Raw genomic sequence first — 19323 nt, 5'->3', positions numbered from 1 at the left:
GCTGTTTCACCATAGGCCTTCCATGAACTGAAGACGGCCTCTCTGTGAGAGCACACCAGCCTCACTAGCTTATAGTTAGTTTTTTTGTCATGAGCTTTTGATCACAAATTAAGGAAGTAATAAGTTGCTAGTGAGCCCTCCTCAACCAGTACGTGGACTATAGGAACGTCCTGTCGATAACGTAGGACAGAGCGTAAACAGCAGGCGAGAAGCGGGGTGCCTGTATTTGATCCTTGTTCTTGATGTTCTAGATAAAACAGAGGATGACGCCGACCGCGAAGCTCAGCTCCTAGAGATGAGGTTGACTCTGACTGAGGAGAGGAACGCGGTCATGGTCCCCTCAGCTGGCAGCGGGATACCAGGGGCCCCGGCAGAATGGTATGGGTGCCGCCCTGCGGCTTCCGAAGCTCTCTGTGCTCACGGAGCGGCCCGCTTTCTCTATGAGCGTCGCCTCTGCTTTGATTAATGGACGGCTTACCGTAGCGTGTGGGACAAAAGTTGTTTTAGTTAGAGGAGGTGTTAAATTATTTTCATGAGTTGGAATAACTGTGGCCTAAAACTGCTTTATTAAGTAATATTGGTTTTGGCCCAAGTAATTAAGATTTCTGAGAATCTAAATCAATATTTAGTACCATTGCACTTAGCATTAAAAAAAATAGTTTATATCTTAATTACTTGGGTCATTCCCTTAAAAGACTATTCAGTCATCATAAAATTGCAACACCAGGTGTTTTTGATTTTGGTACTAGCTTAAACTGAACTGTCAGCAAGTGTTCTCTGCCACTTTATAGAAATTAAAAATAGTAAATTAAGCCACATGGGGCCGTTAGGTATATAACTTTATAAGAAAGGACATTTAAACAAGGGAGCTTCAACTTCAGTGATGAACGGGTATATGTGTTTTCTAAGACTAAGTTCTGATATCAGAGCATATGATAATTATACATGGAAGCACCAGAGAAAAGCAGCAGCAGTGACAGTTAAGTCTTTGTGGCATCTCTGAAATTATAGCTAACCAGTACCCAGAATTACCATTGGTTGACCTGTAATTGCTCTGAATGTATGAAGGCTGAGTCGTGAAGCACACGCCGCTGAGAAAGGCTGCTTTATTTGAGATGCTGTCGTTCATTATGTTTTAGGACGCCGGTTCCTGGGATGGAAACACACATTCCCGTTATATTCCTTGACTTAAATGGTAAGTTAAGAGGTGCCTTCCGAAGGCAACTCTGACAAGTTAGTGTCCAAGTAACACTTAGATTCTAACAAAGTATGCAGTTAGGCAATTCTGTAAGCCTAAGGTTTGGGTCTGTTTTATGTGTGCCAAAGGGCTCTAATCCTTGACAAAGAATGAATTTCCTGTAAGAATAGTATTTTTTTTTTTTTTTAACAGTGATACGTATGTCTCCTCATGATGTGTTCTCACATTTCATTCTACAACCCATACTGCTTTGTGTGCTCTGCTCTCCCATCAATTTGTGATGTTTTCCACACTCAAGATATCTTCTTCTTTCATTCTCAGGAGGACTCCTCTCCAGAGAGGACTAATAACTGGTGATGCTTATGTAGCATGTTTCTTTTATGTGGCGCCTTCTTAGCGTTACCTAGTGAATTTCTCACTTTATCTGTGACTTCTTGTGCCATTCATCACTGCGTTGCCTTTTTTTTTTTTTTTTAATGTCATTTCTTTCCCCCTCATGTAAAATATTTTGGATGTGGCTACATTTTACATATATTCTGTCTGAGGAGGGAAATGAAAATGAAGAGGTAGATTAAAGAGCTAAAAATAAGATTGAAAGTCAGCATTTAAATTCCAAAGCCATCTGCAGAAGAACTGTGTATTAAAATGAACCATCCTAAATAGACAAGCTTGGATGTCCTCAGTGGTTTTCTTCTGCCCTGAAAGTGCGTTACGGCATCCCAGGTATTTAGCGTCCTATGCTGCTTGGCTTACTTGGACCTGTGAGAGTTTTTCATATACACACGGGGTCAGAGAAGAGCACTTAGCCCCTTGCACCGTACGTGCATCCGCCTGTCGGGGTTTTCATGTATTGCCACAGCACCCTAGCCTTCCTTGTTCTCTTGGGCCTTGGAGACTGAGGGCGACTCTGTCTTGCTCTTACCTGAGGTTCCGAGATAGGTGAGGGGGGTGTGTGTGTAGGAGGGTTAGAAAGTGGAAGAGAATAAGCTTCAAGAAGACCTATTAGTATGGATATTCCAAGACAGGAGCAGCACCCTGTTCAGCCTGTGCCCGTTCTTGGTCCGCACAAGCCCACGTACTAGAAGAAACTCTTTCAACGTTTACTTGCAAGCTTAAGATGCATAGGGAGTTGGGAGGGCCAGGCTTGGAAATGAATAACCACAGGGCCACAGGACAGCCCTTCAGTTTCTTATCTGTCAGATGATTGGAATCACTCTCCTCTCATTTCTTGAGTGTGCTAAGAGACAGGGAATTGGGGTTCTAACCCTATCATTAACATTTATGGGCTGACCTGGTGTAACCTCTTGGGTTTCTTGGCTTTGGTTGCCTTCCATGTAAAATAAGGCAACGGAGGTAGGAGATTGGATTTAGGTAATTTCTTGAGGCGTTTTCCATCTCTAAGATCTGTGAACTGTTTAATGCTCATCATCTGTGTGATGTAAGATTTCAAAGCCAAAAAGCAAATGAAATCTGAGGCGGGATAATTCTGCTACTAAGCACATTGAAATTTAGCCGGTAGGGGCTATCCTTTAAAATGATCTCCATATTTAATGGAACTTCTCTGCTTTTAGCTGATGATTTCAGCTCTCAGGATAATCTTGATGACCCAGAAGCTGGTGGATGGGACGCTACCCTGACTGGAGAAGAAGAGGACGAGTTCTTTGAACTGCAGATTGTCAAACAGCATGAGGGAGAGGTAAATAAAACATAACTCGGGAAGACTGGGTGAAAAGTAGTTTCTTTAACCTTTCCATGAGCCTTTGGAAACAGTCAGCAAGGTGATCATTTCAGTGCTTACGTTTCTCAAGAAATATAAGTGAAAACCTTTCAATATGATTTCCAGAAAGAAGGGAACCACTTCCAGAAGGAGTAGACCAATCAGATCACATCCATTCACTGTTTTACTTCTTTTCCTGGTAAAGGATCTTTGTTAGTAATTCACAGTTCAGGTCAGCAGCGGTCTACTCTCTGGGGAAATGCTCCTGAAGTACATAGAGGTAAGATGGCACAGTGTTTGGGATTGACTTCGAAATGCTTTAGTAAAGACTTCTTTAATAAGGGGGAAAAATAGATAAAGCCACATGATAATGTTTGAGTCTGAGTGATGGGTGTACACTGGGGGCTTATTTTCTAAGTTTGAGCATATTGGAAAAATTATAAAATATATTAAGGGAGGAAAGCCGGCACGATACTTTGAAGGACATATCATCACAGTGGTATTCTGAAGATGCAAAACTGGAACTGCAGTGCATTCTGGAAAACGGTGGACCCGCACCCTTCTTTAATAAGTCAGTGCCACGAGTGACAAAGAAAGCCTGGGGAACCCGCCTAGATGAAAGTAGACTAAAAGAACAGGACAGCTAAATGCAGTTTGTGATCCTGGGTCAGAACAGTTGAAACATTTGAATATGGACTCTGTATTATATAGTAGTATTGTATTGATGTTAAATTCCTGAATATAATCATTGTCCTATGGTTAAGTTACAGGATGTCCTTTCTCTTAGAAGATACTTGCTGAAGTATTTAGGGATGCAGAGTTACCTGTCTATAACTTACTCTAAGGTGGTTCAGTAAAAAAACCCAAAAAACAACAGCAATACTGTGTGTGTGTGTGTGTGTGTGTGTGTGTGTGAGAGAGAGGGAAAAGGGCAAAATGTTAACAGGTGGTGAATCTACCTGAAAGAAATACAGGAGTTCATTGTACTAAATTTGCAACTTTTATGTTTGAGTATTTTTCAAAATAAATAAATTTTAGCTGCTGGCCAGGAACAGCCTGCCCTGTACTCCCCCAAGTAGGTGCCTGAGGCCACATCCTGGGATTCCCATGGTCTCCCCGGGCAGTTCTCTTAGCAGAACTGCACTCGTTGACTGGCCTGTTCCACTTCAGCCCAAGCCAGGATGTTTCCTTGTGGGGTTTTGTGTTCTGGGAGGAGGGGTGACTGTTCTGTCTTCTGTGCAGGTGAAAGCGGAAGCCTCCTGGGACTCTGCAGTGCACAACTGCCCTCAGCTGAGTAAAGGCACACCCGCGGATGAGCGAGTGTTTCTCATCGTGCGGGTGACCGTCCAGCTCAGCCATCCGGCCGACATGCAGTTGGTATTACGCAAGCGCATTTGTGTCAGTGTTCACGGCCGGCAGGTGAGTCATTGGTCCTAGTCGAAGAAACGACTTTGGGTCAGACACGAGGGCGGGGCGGTGGAAGGATTGCTCTGGCCTCCTGTCCCCCCAGGCTCTGTGAAGCTCTGAGCTTTTCTCTTTCAGGTGACTATTGCTGTCCTATAACCGTGCTTGCTTCAATCCTGGAACCCGTCAGCCTGACTTCCTCCTAGACGACCCTGAATTGTTACCCTGGATCTTTATTACTGCAGAGTCACAGCTCACAGCCCTTTCTTTGGGTGCCATAGGGCCCTGTCAAGGCAAAGTTCACTGTTTTTGAATTGGACTTTGCATCTGGGTCTTACAAGATGAGAATGTTCACCGCAGACGAGCTGTTTGTGCTGGTCACCCTTCGTTTTCCATGCCTTTCTTTCCTTTCAGTCCTCTCGGCCGGTTCATTGATAGTGTATTTGGAGAGAGTACTCTGTCAAGCTTTGGGGTAAAAAGATGAATAAGAAGTAATCTGCATCCTTAAAGAGCCAGTGTCCACTGGCCTATGAGTGTATAAGCAGACAACTCTCTTCTACTGTGGCGGTGCAGCTCAGAGGGTGAGAGTGCAGCCAGGGAAGGCTTCAAAGAGCAGGGGGCATGTGAGCTGCTCCGTTGCAGGCAGGGGTGGTTGGCAAGCAGAGGAGTCGCTGGCTATTTCACCGAGAGGAGGAAATATCCGTGCAGAGGTGGTGAGGAAGGAAAGGGCGTGGCAGCTTGGGGACCGTGAGAAGCAGGGTGTGACAGGGAGAGGCCGAGGCTGTGGCCGTCCACACAGTTGCATCTAGATTATGAAGGACCTGGTGCCCTATGAACCGGTTTAGTAGAAAACTTCTAGATAAGAGTATAAAGGATTTCTGCTGTTGGTTCTGCAATGGTACGATTTGGGAGGTTCATTCTAGGGATTCTTCTCCATACACTGGCTAAAACCAGGACGGATGAAAATAGATCTTTTCATTTAGAAGAGTACAGTCACGGTTGACAGAGTCCTGGATGTAATCTCCACCCCTAAAAATTAATCTTTAGTTCTAAATGTCACACTGATATCAGTCTTTGAATGAAGACCGGCAGTGATGCTGTTAAAATTGCAGCTCTTTAGCTTGGCGATCCAGCATCAGTACATACAGGTCATGGGGTAGCTGTAGATGTATATGCCGTGTCTCCCATTCACTCTTTTCTTGGTCTCCCTTTTCTCGGAAGTCTTTTTTTTTTTTTTTTTTTTTTAATAAATTTATTTATTTATTTTTGGCTGCATTGGGTCTTCGTTGCTGCACGCAGGCTTTCTCTAGTTGCAGTGAGCGGGGGCTACTCTTCGTTGCGGTGCGCGGGCTTCTCATTGAAGTGGCTTCTCCTGTTGCGAAGCACGGGCTCTAGGCGCACAGGCTTCAGTAGTTGCAGCAGGCAGCCTCAGTAGTTGTGGCTCGCGGACTCTAGAGAGCAGGCTCGGTAGTTGTGGTGCACGGGCTTAGTTGCTCCGCAGCATGTGGGATCTTTCCGGACCAGGGCTCGAACCCGTGTCCCCTGCATTGGTAAGCGGATTCCTAACCATTGTGCCACCTTGTAAGTCTGGAGTCAAGAGTGAAGGGATGAAATAAATGCATTCTAAGAGGCTCTTGCATTCTAAGAGGCTAAAATCTTTTAAAAAGTTAACTAAAGATCACTGAATTATTATTAAGTTTGTGAAAATATGTACTTCTGAGACCAAACAGCTTTTTTTCCTATTCTGTTTGGGGGTTTTTACCTATTTCCTACTTGGCTTTTGCACGAGGGAAAAAGGTTCGGTGTCAGTTTAATATTTTCTCTTATTCTTATCTTTATTCACCAATTATATTCTGCCCTCATCCGTGCTCTCTTCAACCTCTACAGGATGTTCAGTCTTAGCAACATCTTCAAATGAGTCATCTATGCATTAATTCAACAGTTCAATTCTTAACCGTGCAAAGAGCGCAGTCAGCATAAACAATGACCATGCACTCTTAAATCATTCTTCATAACGATCCTGCTTTGGTCAAGAATTAATGCCTGAACTTGTCAATATTCATAGTGCAAGATGTCCATCGTGCTGGAAAGAAAAAAAAAAAAAAGGATAAGGGTCACCCGCCCTTCCTTACATCTTCGTTAGAAGGTCATTTTATCTTGTAGAAGTCAACAGTCTTCCTTCTGTAGCCTTTAAGCAGAGTTGAACCAGATACCTAGTGTGGTTCCAGAATTTAGGGTTTGTACTTTTCATATATTCGGTATGGGACCTGTCACGTGGCAGGCATCATATAAATTGGTTTGGGGCACTTAGACAGACTTGAGGAACTTGTATGTAGTGATTTGGATTCTGACTTATATTGGGAGTATGTTCTTTTCCTTTTTTGTTAGAGTGAATGTGGTGTCGTTCATGCTGTCTCTTTGTTAATGAAAACTCAGTTTTTGAGGTGGGAAACCATATCTTCTATTTTGTTTTTCTCTAGGGTTTTGCTCAGAGTCTCCTAAAAAAGATGTCACATCGAAGTTCTATTCCAGGCTGTGGAGTGACCTTTGAAATTGTCTCCAATATTCCAGAGGTGAAGGATCATATGAAATTTGAATATACTAAAAATAAACATGTAGAAAGAGCAAACTCCCTGAAAAGTCACCTGTGCAAGAAATATGTGTTAAATGAAAATGTATATTTAGGAAAATGCTGTAGATTTGTAGAGGAATTTCCTAATCTTAACTTGATTCAGAGTAAAATGTACTTGTGTGGCTTTAAAGGTTTTGGTTTTAGTATTTTGTTAAAGAAGAATCTTTTGAAAAGCAAATCAACACCTTTTTACCCACAGAAGAGAGTATAACCCTTGAAGGAAGGCAACAGAGCATAACATAGAGTTTCAGGGTTTCATTTTGGAATGAAACAGAAATCTTGTTTCTGTCACCTCTTAGTGACGTGAACTTGGGTAAGTTACTTTGAGCCTAAATTCTTTCATTTATCAAATTGAGTTAGTGATACCTTCCGTGCAGGATTGTTTTTTAAGGATTAAGTGAGACGATATACACAAATTGTTGTGTACATGCTAAACAATAAATTGTAATTGCTATTATTATTATAGTTACTATTATTATTTCTCTTTCTGAGCTAATTCAGATATGCACAGGAAATCAAACAGATAGAGCTGAAAATACCCCTGACAGGAGCTTGCTAGAGGATGGAGTTTATCTGTGCTTCCTAGTACTTGATTCCTGATTTAGACAGCTTTGTCCACTTGGTTATTGGCATAGCTAGTAATGAGGCCTTCCTTACAGGAGTAGGAGAAGTGAGGGGTCTAAGAAAAGAACCCGACGAAAAAGACAAGAGTGGTTCCTTCTGCCACATTGACTACCCCAAACCGGGGAGTGACTGGGGAGGTCCAGGCTGTGCTGCGCTTGGGGGTGGAAAATGGGAATGGGACCCTGGGGTGAGCCCTCCCTCCTAAGCACACCATCCATGGTGCCTTCATTCTCTTGATTCAAGGGCTCAGTGCTTGTTGATTGATTCTGTTGATTATTTGAACAATAGATGGACAATATATATTTTAAGACAGATCAGGTTTTGGAAGAGTGAAAAGATTGCACAGTACTTAGGCTTTATTTTAGAGTTCTTATATCACAGAACACTCTTCCTCTCAAATAATGTCAAATAGTGACTAATTCTTGCCTGGACCTTCAAAATATTAGGCTTACATAGCACATATTAACTGTTGATTTAATTTGGAGCCTGCTGACCATTTAAAAACTGAGCCCCTTTTTGAGTTAGACAAGCTGCAAAATCTTGGATCTGGAATATATTACTCTTTGTATACTTATATGTGGGGCTAGAGATTTACTGTTTATTCTCTGTATCTGAGTGTCTTCTCTTTTTTTCAGTTGTTTCAGATCTTAACTCTATAAAACGGTTTGAATGCAGTTGAGAAACAGTGACACTTGCAGTGAACTATCTTCGGTTTTTCCTTTTCTCCCATCATCTTTCTTCTCTTCTCTCCTCATTTGTAGTTTTTTTTTTTTTTTTTTTTTCCATTTTATTTTTGGCTGTCTTGGGTCTCCACTGCTGTGCGTGGGCTTTCTCTAGTTGCGGTGAGCGGGGGCTACTCTTCATTGCAGTGTGGGGGCTTCTCATTGTAGTGGCTTCTCTGTTGTGGAGCATGGGCTCTAGGTGCGCGGGCTTCAGTAGTTGCGGCATGCGGGCTCAGTAGTTGTGGCTCGCGGGCTCTAGGGAGCAGGCTCAGTAGTTGTGGCGCACGGGCTTAGATGCTCCGCGGCATGTGGGATCTTACCGGACCGGGGCACGAACCTGTGTCCCCTGCATCGGCAGGCAGACTCTCAATCACTGCGCCGCCAGGGAAGCTCTCTTATCTTCTTTAACAGTGCTTTTATTCTTCAGGTGATACGGTTTTTCAAAGGGCAGAAATGTGGGGAAATCAGCAGAAAGATAAGCATATAGCCTCACATGATGGGGCTACCTGTTAATAATTAGCTAAATGTTTAAGTTGGGAAGTGTTAGGGTCACATTATCAAATCCTGATGATAAAGAAAAAGGAGAGGTGAGACTTAAAGCTTGTAGTGTAAGGACTACACTAGTTTATTTTTTATTTCAAAATGAAATAAAACGCTTCTTAAAAGCTAGAATTCATCATGAAAAAGCCTGGAAAAGTTCTTTGTGTTCCATATTACAGAAGCTTTGAGGGCTTGGTAGCAAAAAGAAGTAGTCATAGACCAGAGAGCAACAAGAGGTGGTTTCTTTCTTTTTTTTTTTTTTTAAAGCAACTAGAATGCTTTCATTGCTAATGGGAGTGTAAAATGATACAACCACTGGCAGTTGATCATAAAGTTAAATAGACACCTACCCTGTGACCCAGTAATTCTACTTCTAGGTCCTTACCCAAGAGAAATGAAAGCATATATCCATAAAGATCTGCACAGGAATATTCAAGGCAGCTTAATTCAAAATAACCTAAAACTGGAAACAACCCAAACATCCATCAACAGACGAATGGTTAAATAAATTGTGACATATCCATACTGTGGAATATCATTCAGCCATACAAAGATATGAACTATGTGAACGAATCTCTAAATCACTATGCTAAGTGAAAAGCCAGGTACCAAAGGGTGTCATTCCATTTATGTGAACTTCTAAAACAGGTGAACTAATCTGTGGTGAAAGAAACGATCTTGCCTTGGGGGAAGGGTAGGGGTCGAACTTTCTGAGGAAATGGAAATGTTTTATTTCTTGTGTGGATAACATGGATATATAATATATCCATTTCTTTAAAACTCAGGTATCCTCTTTCTTAGAAAATCAGGATAATGTCTGTTCCCTGCAGATACCGTAAAGTATTCCATGTCCAGTGGTTAAAAGAATACTCTACCAGGAGTCAGGAGACCTATTTCTAGTCTTGCTTCTTTTGCTAATTATGCGACCTTCCTCTTTCCTCATGTGTAAAATTAGGATGATTCCTGGGCCCAAACGAATTACTGTAGGAGACAAAAGTTTTGTGAACTTAAGCTGCCTTCTGAATTTTTCCATATTTTATCCATTCTAAGCCTTAGGTAAATTTTTTTAAATAAATTCATTAATTTTATTGATTTCTTTTTGGCTACATTGGGTCTTCATTGCTGCACGCAGGCTTCCTCTAGTTGCGGTGAGCAGGGGCTACTCTTGATTGCAGTGTGCGGGCTTCTTGTTGTGGTGGCTTCTCTTGTTGTGAAGCACAGGCTCTAGGCGCACGGACTTTAGTAGTTAATGGCGCGTGGGCTCTAGAGCGCAGACTCAGTAATTGTGGTGCGTGGGCTTAGTTGCTCTGCGGCATGTGGGATCTTCCCGGACCAGGGCTGGAACCCATGTCCCCTGCGTTGGCAGGCAGGTTCTTAACCACTGTGCCACAAGGGAGAAGCCCGTAAGGCTTATGTAAATTTAAAAAAATATTTTTGAAGTTAGAATGTGTCTTATAATTGATGATATCTTAAAGTTAATTGGCAGAGTTTTTTTCCCTCCTTAGTGGTATATAAGATGTCTTTTCTTAAAGTCGATGGTATCTTAAGATGCAGTGGTATGCGGATATATATTTTGTAGGCTTTGACGTTACGATAACAAGTTCACCAGTAAAAAAAGTATCTGATTTTTCCTGAGAAGAGTACTTTGTTATGAGCCACATGAGCTTGAGATATCTGACTACATTAACAAAGTCCCTCCCTGACTTGCAAACATCCCATTTATATGCCTGAACCAGTTGTGTCCAGGGAGCTGGGCGAGTGAGAATTTGCTCGGTTACTTCTCTTCTTGGTCAGCTTCCAGGCTTTGGCCTCTGCCACTGCAGAGTTGGGGATTGAGACCACACTTGGAATATGTAGTCTGTGGGAGGCTGCTTAGCAAAAGGGTTGGAACCCAGCCCTTCTTTCCACTCTTAGCCTCCATACCTGTGTCTGTCTCCTGCAGGGGTTGTTTGGATCCCACGTGTATCCAGCTGTTACCCCAGCTCCTCAGTCCTCCCTCTGGCCCCCCAAGATACGTTCAGGAAGTACTATTGTGGTTAGATTTCCAGCTAGCCCACCAAATCCTTTCTAATCAGGAATGTCTTTGTTTGCAATGGAAATGTAGGAGAGAACGATTTTGTTGAAAATGTGCTGTGTTTCAGCTGCTCTGTGTTTAACCAGCCTTTCAAGTGAACCTAACCACCATTTATACCACGATTTCTGTGGGAAAATGCATTTTGAGTTCCAAAAGCTGACTTTAAAATGGAATTTGGAGTACATCCCATTTGTTCGTTCAGTACTCTTGTGTGTATTTGTATAGATCAGGAAGCCTTTGTAACGTTTTCTTCTGCAAGGTACTTAATTTTAATATACAATTTTCCACTCTCCAGGATGCCCAGGGAGTAGAGGAACGAGAAGCATTAGCAAGAATGGCAGCTAATGTTGAAAACACGGCTTCTGCTGACTCGGAGGCATATATTGAGAAATACCTCAGGAGTGTGCTGGCAGTGGAGAACCTTCTCACGTTAGATCGTCTTCGCCAGGTCAGCCGACAGAGCTGGTGGCCATGGTGCCAGCCCAGCCTGACTCTGGGTTTGACTTTCCACAAGTCACAGTATTGTTACATCTAAACTTTTGAAGCCTCTGAGTGGAGCATATTAATTTAGATTAAACTTGTTGGGTAAGTCTTTGAAGATACAGAAACTACTGGAAAGTTACTTTTTCCAAGACCCTAAATGGTATCTGGTTGCCATTTGGAAGTAGTGGAAGAGAATATGTAACTCTTGGTGGCTAAGGAACTATTTTAGAAATACCTTGATACTGGGTCATAACGTCACAGAAGGTAGAGTGCTGTGCCCTTCTTTGCCTCCACAGCCTCGGAGTGGATCTCTAGAAGGAAAACAGAAGTGCCAGCCGTAAACCTAAGCCTCAGAGAAACCCTGAGCTCCATTTTATGTGGCAATCTTGAGACTTTGTTTTTTTTTTAACCAAAAATACTAATGAAAAATAAAAGTGAATGGTCTGCTTTTAATAATCTTTCTCTTGGGACTGACTTCTGGCCAGCTTCAAGGGGGCCATCAGTAGATACAGAAAAGAATGATCCAGGTAACCTGTCAGCTATTTAATTAACTTTGAGTATTCCACAGTGATGGTAATTGAGTCATTCTGTCCTGTGAAGTAACAGCCGTCGTTTAAAGAGCTAGGACTGTGTCCATTAGCTCAGAGCCGGCTTTAAGATACTGTTACTTTGGAAGTGTGTCTCTCATGTGTATTTTTTTTTTGTCTGTATTTTCTCCGACTGACAGGAAGTTGCAGTGAAGGAACAGTTGACAGGAAAAGGGAAGCTGAACAGGAGGAGTATTAGCTCTCCAAATGTGAACAGAGTGAGTACACGGGACCCCATTCTGTGCTCTGCCTTCGCTCCTCCTCTTTCCTTGGATAGCTCCTTCCCATCCTTGGAATCTCATTTCGGATACCATTTCCTTCTGTGAGCTGATTTAAGTGTCCCCATTCTCTACCCTGAAGCATCGGTGCACCCCTCTGTCACTGCCCTTGCTAATTTTACAGGGAAAGTACCCGTGGAAGTCCCTCTGTAATGTTTTTCGTTTATCTTCGTGTCGCCAGTGCCCGGCGCAGTGACTCTGTTAGGCGAGTGGTGGTTGTACTAAAGCAAAACTAGCCGAGTGCCTAGGGAAACTCTTTGACTTTTCTAGGCCAAACTGAATTACTTATAGATTGAGGAGAAGTCTGGACTAGGTTTATAAACTGCGATTTATCTCTACTTTCCTTACTTTTGATAAAGATATGAATATGAGAGATAGTACACCTTTGTCTGAACTTGATACCCAGAAAAACCATGGTACAAGCATTGAAATAAAGAGCAACTGACCCTTAGCCTTGGTGTTGGAGAGGTCCCCGTGAGAGGCAGGACGGGTCTCAGGCTGGAGGGCACATGTGGCCCCGCGAGACTGAGTGACGTCACTGATGATCTCAGCCGGAAAGATTGGGAACATTCTCAGGCAGTAAAAGAAAATACCACTTTAATTCAGCGTAAATATCTTCTCACTCCTTCAGAAAATGATCTACTAAGATGCACTGGTATGTGCAGAGATTTGGTATTTAGAATCCTATGGTTTAAAATAAATAGTTTGCATGTATACATTTGCTACAATACCCAGAGAAAGGAGTCGTCCGATTAGGACAGGGTACGGTAACCAGTAACCTGGTATCCTTTAAAGGGGATAAACAAATGAAGTGTCTCTTACTCGGGCCCAGCCAGCTGTCGCCTCAGTGTATGCTGGATATCTGATGTTATACAAACGTCCCGTCTTAAAAATGTTAATCAATTCAATTTAAAAAAAAAAAAAAACTGCACCTGACAGTGTCCCAAAGGCCACTAGTCTAGTTTGTAACTTTGGTCTTGACAGCCTGTCTGATACCATCCAACTTCAACATTCTGTTGATTTGGTTTTCAAAGTCTTGTATTTCCAGGACCATAGATCTGTGTACTTTTGTACATGAAGGACTAATCCCCCTCTTTATTTATTTTTTAGCTATCTGGCAGCCGACAGGATCTTATTCCATCCTACAGTCTAGGTAGCAACAAGGTGAGTGTTTGTAACTATTTTCTATCAGTCTTTAACCTGTTTCCCATTCCAGCTTTCCTCTTCTCAAATATCACACGCTAGTTTTGCATGCCAGATTTTCTCCCAGTTTTCTATACTGTGTGAAATTGATTGGAGAGCGTTGAGTTCATTTCTTTTTATCTGCCAGTTAAAATAATGTTACTGAGGGCTTCCCTGGTGGCGCAGTGGTTGCAAGTCCGCCTGCCGATGCAGGGGACACGGGTTCGTGCCCCGGTCCGGGAGGATCCCACGTGCCGTGGAGCGGCTGGGCCCGTGAGCCATGGCCGCTGAGCCTGCGCGTCCGGAGCCTGTGCTCCACAACGGGAGAGGCCACAACAGTGAGAGGCCCGCCTAGCACACACACACAAAAAATAATAATAATGTTACTGAGACCTTATTATTACTCTACTTTCTAAGGGTTAAAAAAACAATTTAGTTGCTTAAGTTCTTCTGTTGAAAATATTCTTCCTGTTTGTGTCAGAAAAGGAACTTCATGTCAGATTTTTAATAGTAAAATCTTGATGAAATGATTGAAAATGTATGAGGAGTAAGATTATGTCTAAAAGTTAATATTATTTGTTAGAAGAAAGAAAAATAAGTGAACAGCAATTTTGTTAGCTGGAATGTATTTACTTGCTCGTTAATATGGCTTTCCCCGATATAACAGAGTTTTTTTTTTTTTTTTTTTTTTTTTTGCGATACGCGGGCCTCTCACTGTTGTGGCCTCTCCCATTGCGGGGCACAGGCTCCGGACGCGCAGGCTCAGCGGCCATGGCTCACGGGCCCAGCCGCTCCGCGGCATGTGGGATCTTCCCGGACCGGGGCACGAACCCGTGTCTCCTGCATCGGCAGGCGGATTCTCAACCACTGCGCCACCAGGGAAGCCCATAACAGAGTTTTAAGCATAGACAATTCATTATCATGTACTTAAAGGGCTCACACTTGAAACTGTAACTGGATGTCACATGACACAGTTTTGTGCCTGCCGTTTTTTTTTTTTTGCGGTACGCAGGCCTCTCACTGTTGTGGCCTCTCCCGTTGCGGAGCACAGGCTCCGGACGCGCAGGCTCAGCGGCCACGGCTCACGGGCCCAGCCGCTCCGCGGCACGTGGGATCCTCCCGGACCAGGGCACGAACCCGTGTCCCCTGCATCGGCAGGCGGACCCTCAACCACTGCGCCACCAGGGAAGCCCATGCCTGCCGTTTTTTGAGGGACCTCGTTAGATGTTGGTGCTGCCGGCTGCAGTCAGTGTGCTCTGTGTTGATATCTTCACCCTTGAGGAGGCCAAAAGTGTCATATGAAATGGTCTGACATGAGGAAGTTGTGTCAGAGTAAAAGAAGATACAGATACAAGAAGATTGGCTCTTTAATCATTATCAAAGCTGAGTGGTATTCATTACACTATTCTTATACTGTTCTTTCTAGTCTTGTTAAATATTCTACAATCTATCTTCGTATAGGTTTGAAATTTTCCTTATAAAAACTTAAGAAAAAGACAGTGAAGTTGATGAACAATTAGACTCATTTTTAAGATCTAGGTTACTAGGAGTTTGCCTGGAGTAATACATAGATATGTATGTATGTGTATATATCCTATTATTTCAGGCAAACTACCAGTAATCTAAATCTTAAAAATATATATCTCAGTGTTTATAGGCAAATAACTTGCTCTCCAGCTCATCAATTCACTGACCACCTACCATGTGTCTGAAAGTGTGCTAAGGTTTAGTACTCCTTGATACAGGTCCACTGACAGGTGTGATTAGCTCTTTTTTTTTTTTTTTTTTTTTTTTTGCGGTATGTGGGCCTCTCACTGTTGTGGCCTCTCCCGTTGCGGAGCACAGGCTCCGGACGCACAGGCTCTGCGGCCATGGCTCACGGGCCTAGCTGCTCCGCGGCATGTGGGATCTTCCCGGACCAGGGCACGAACCCGTGACCCCTGCATCGGCAGGCGGATTCTCAACCACTGCGCCACCAGGGAAGCCCTGATTAGCTCTTGATAATCATAGCATAGTTGTGATTAGCTAAACAAAGCAGAGTTTTTTGAAAACTGTGTCATTTTTAATTATAAATAACTCAAGTATTTTAAGGAAAATACAAGAAAAAACCATGACTTTCTGTGTTTTTTTGAAATCCATCTAACCCAAATCCTCTATCATGAATTCGAAAAAAGTAGCCAAAATTTCTTCAGCTTTTCTTTCTCACCCTAGTTTCCTTACGTTTAAATGAAGAAAATAATAGAAAACAGTAGTATCTGCTTGAAAAAGAATTATTGTTTCTACACCAAATAAACAGAATAAAGGAACACAGATGCTGTAATAGAAGTATGCCTAGGTAGAGTAGCAGCCCAGAGGAGGGAGGGGGCACTTTTACAGGTATTTTTCAGGGACCAAGAGAGGCTGCGGAGAGGGGGAACCCTCCGCCCCCTATAAGCTGAATGCTGAAAGAGGATAAGGTCCACCCAGGGCAGGGGAGGGGTTGAAGCAAGAGGGGGAACAGAGTGTGGAAGGAGGCAAGAGCATGAGTAAAGCAGAGAGGGTGCAGTGTGGGGTGGAGCCCAGAGAAAGGGGCCTTATTTCAGAAGCCCCCGTACGATGTGCCTCGGAGTAGCGCGGGAGCTGGGCCACTTGGAGGAGTATTTTTAAACAGTCCGCCTAAACCCCACTCACGTTCCTGGCCGTGGTGTACAAAATTACGTTAGAATAATGTATATAGTAGAAATGTGTACGGTGACCAATGCACAGGTGAGGGTGGGGAGAGCAGGTGGGGTAGAGGTCTCAGCAGTGGGGAGGGGGAGGGAGAGGGAGAGATTCAGGACGTGCTCAGGAGATGGAAGCTCTAGAACTCAGCCAACATGAAGAACAAGGTGGAGCCCAGGGGAGACAGGGGACGTGGGCTCTGGGTGACCGTGCAGAGAGGTGAAGGTTGCAGGCGTGGGGTTGGGGAAGAAAATGATTGAGGTCAATTTTGGACAAAAGGTTATGTCTGCCAGTTCAGAGGTCTGGAAGCCCGAGCTGAAGACAGACTGGGGAGCTCAGGACCTGGTTGGAATAGTGTGAGGGGTTTGAGCACAGAGGCGAGGCTGTGCGGGCGCGGTGGTGAAACTTTCAGGCCTGCGCAGGAGGGGAGGCCGGCCAGGGCGACGAAGGACCGGAGTCCTCAGAGAGGAGAGGAGGTGCCGGAGAAAGGCGGTTTAGGAGCTCCTTCCAGACTCCTCAGAGACCGAAATGAGGACTGAAAAGACTGTTTTGGGTGTGAGAGTGAAGAGTTTATTGGAGGCCTTTCCCAGGGCAGTCTCTTCTGTGGAGGATTGGGGAGAAGTAAGCAGGACGTGTTTTGGGGGGGCAGGGTTGTTTGTTTTTGTCTGGGTTTTTTGGGGGGATGCGCTGCGCGGCTTGCAGGATCTTAGTTTCCTGACCAGGGATCGAACCCGTGCCCCCTACACTGGAAGCGCGGAGTCCTAACCACTGGACCGCCCGGGAAGTCCCAGCAGGGCATATATTAAATGAGTAAATAAATTACACATTTTTTGTTACTCTACCAGGACCTTCCCGTTTTCAGTCATCTTGATGTCCTGGGGCCCCTGGGTATCTTAGCGAAGATGCGGAAATTCTACCCTCTCAGACTTTACTGGCGTCCTGGTGCCGTCCCAGCAGCGAGGATCTGGCTCTGTCCGCTCTGTGTCAGCAAGTATTTTCAGTTTTTGTCAGACGCCTCCAAACAATGAAGGACCCTTTTCTCCTGTTGCAGCGGTTTTCAGTCTTCCTCAGAACTTGGCCTCTCTCACCCCTCTGCAGCCACGGCAGTCCCCAGCCTCAGACAGTGGAGTTCTTGTCAGGAAAACAGAAAGGCCCGCTCCCCATTACCAGCTGTGCTCCCAGCTCAGCTGTGGAGCTATTATTTTATCTTCTTGTGAACCGTTGGCCCCCATGGGCCCTGAATGGTTTCCAGGTATGGCTGGGATTCCATCCACTCCATCACTGTCACCACGGGCATCACTTGACTTCCTGCTTGTGTCCAGATCAGTAGGTTTTATGAATGTCCACATACCAAAATCAGAGACCTTTTGCTTTTCACTAGGGGAAAGGTAGAGGAAAACTGGTGACAGAGGATCATAACTGATGCTAGGAAACAAAGTGATAAGAACACTCAGCAAAGAGGATTTGATTCCAGGCTCACTTCACTAGGGAGCACACAGTGCCCCCCCCCACCCCATTTGCAGGTGAGGGGCCCTCAGTAGTTTTATCATTTAAAGCAGGGCCTCTTAAAAGATTTTTAAGGAAAATAAATATTTTTTAAATTGTATTTTCTTACTAGCGAGAAAAGAAACATTTCCCTCCACCAGTAGCAGCAGGGAACAGAGATTCTTCCCTTTGGTCTTTTAAATGAAACAGTGAAAAACATCGTCAAATATGGCATTGCTTTGAATTCAAAATTGTGATAATGCTGTGCATAATGGAGTTCCTCAGGGTAGTGTTTAAACTAGTTGACATACAAATGATCCAAGTCCTCTTAAACCCCTTTACACAGCAGCAGTGCTCATAGACACATGAAATGACATATATCTGAGGGTGCCCATTGCCACATTGTTTATAATGGCAGAGGATTGGAAACAAGCTAAATGTCCGTTGGTTTGGTCTGGTTAAATCTATTTTCTCCCTGTGAGTGTGCACACGTGCATGTGCACGTGCACACCCGTAAGTAAATGGGATACTATACAGCTGTAAAAAATAATTAGGAACCCCTCCAGGTACTAATGTGGAAGGTCACCAGGATATACTTAGTGATTAAAAATGCAGTGCAGCACAGTATGCTACCATTTGAATTACAAAAGGAGGGAAACAGAGAGGTGCGTGTGGCTGTTTATAGATTTGCTCATGTAGACACAGGAAACCCTATAAGGGTATATGATAAACAGATACCATTACTTTCCTGCCTGGGGAGAGAGCAGAGGCATGTGGGCACCTGAGGTAGGAGGCTCCTCACTGTGTGCCTTTTTATATTACTTGTTCTTTGGATCATGGGAACAAATTACCTATTGAAAAAAATTAAATAAACTAAAATTAAAATTTTTTATTCTCTACCCTTTATAGTAGGCAGAAGATTTTATTCTTTAGTAAGTAGTGGTTTGAGAAGGTCTTCAGTTGCTTTATCTGTAATAATTTTCACACAAAATCCTCAAGGAGAGATTACTAAAGAAATTGTTCTGGAAAATCTCAAAGACTCATGTTGTTTTTTTTCTTTTCTTTTGGAGACTTCCTTCATTTTGCAGTTTTCAGAGTTCCAGGGAGAGGTAATTAATCCATTAGGTTTATCCTAATGAGTGGGATACAAGTATTATCCTACTATCTAAAACATGCTTGCTTTTACCTTGAGAATAAGAATGCATTTCTAAATGTGGTTTTTATAAGACGACTAAATTTGACACTGTACTAAGTTTTGGGCTCTTACCCTTTGGTGAAAATAACTTTGGTAATCAGTATATACAATTCCTCTCAAATGTTCCTTGTTACCTGGGCTATGAAAATATCTGTCAGAAGAGACCAGGAATGAAGGCATCTGATGGAATGTAGAAGGCTCTGGCATGTGACGAGTTGGAATTAATTCATTAATTAAGCAAATGATATAGTAAATGTTTGAGAACTTGTATGGTGTCCTTTTCTCAAGCATGGGACGGGGGAGAGAAGCAAAGAAGAGAGCAAAAGTGCCTTGGGCCTTCCTTCAATGCCACAGAACTTTGCTCAGTGGGACCATCTTGGCTTCCTTGCATGAAAGTATTTAACGTACAGGGAAGTTGAGTCGGAAATATAATTTTAACCTGGAATCGATGCTTAAAATGCTAGAAACTGTATTTTGAAAAAAACTGAAAATTATAATCACA

At 43.4% G+C, this 19323-nt stretch overlaps 1 protein-coding gene across 6 annotated transcripts in view; it reads left to right on the top strand.

Annotated features, from left to right (window-relative positions):
* KIF13B (kinesin family member 13B) overlaps positions 1–19323 on the top strand; it is a 192372-nt gene that overhangs the window by 133449 nt on the left and 39600 nt on the right. For 5 of the 6 annotated variants that reach the window (XM_067040000.1, XM_067040002.1, XM_059071326.2 and 2 more), the window contains 8 exons: positions 252–378; positions 1140–1195; positions 2770–2894; positions 4158–4334; positions 6800–6892; positions 11207–11359; positions 12122–12199; positions 13370–13423. In XM_067040000.1, coding sequence (XP_066896101.1) covers positions 252–378; positions 1140–1195; positions 2770–2894; positions 4158–4334; positions 6800–6892; positions 11207–11359; positions 12122–12199; positions 13370–13423 — 863 coding nt within the window. The remainder of the gene's footprint in view (positions 1–251; positions 379–1139; positions 1196–2769; positions 2895–4157; positions 4335–6799; positions 6893–11206; positions 11360–12121; positions 12200–13369; positions 13424–19323) is intronic. The other variant, XM_067040001.1, reaches the window with a different exon arrangement.

This window comes from Kogia breviceps, chromosome 8, assembly GCF_026419965.1.
Source record: "Kogia breviceps isolate mKogBre1 chromosome 8, mKogBre1 haplotype 1, whole genome shotgun sequence".
Lineage (NCBI taxonomy): Eukaryota > Metazoa > Chordata > Mammalia > Artiodactyla > Physeteridae > Kogia > Kogia breviceps.
The sequence above is the reverse complement of the archived record's forward strand: the minus strand, read 5'-3'. Positions and strand labels throughout refer to the sequence as shown.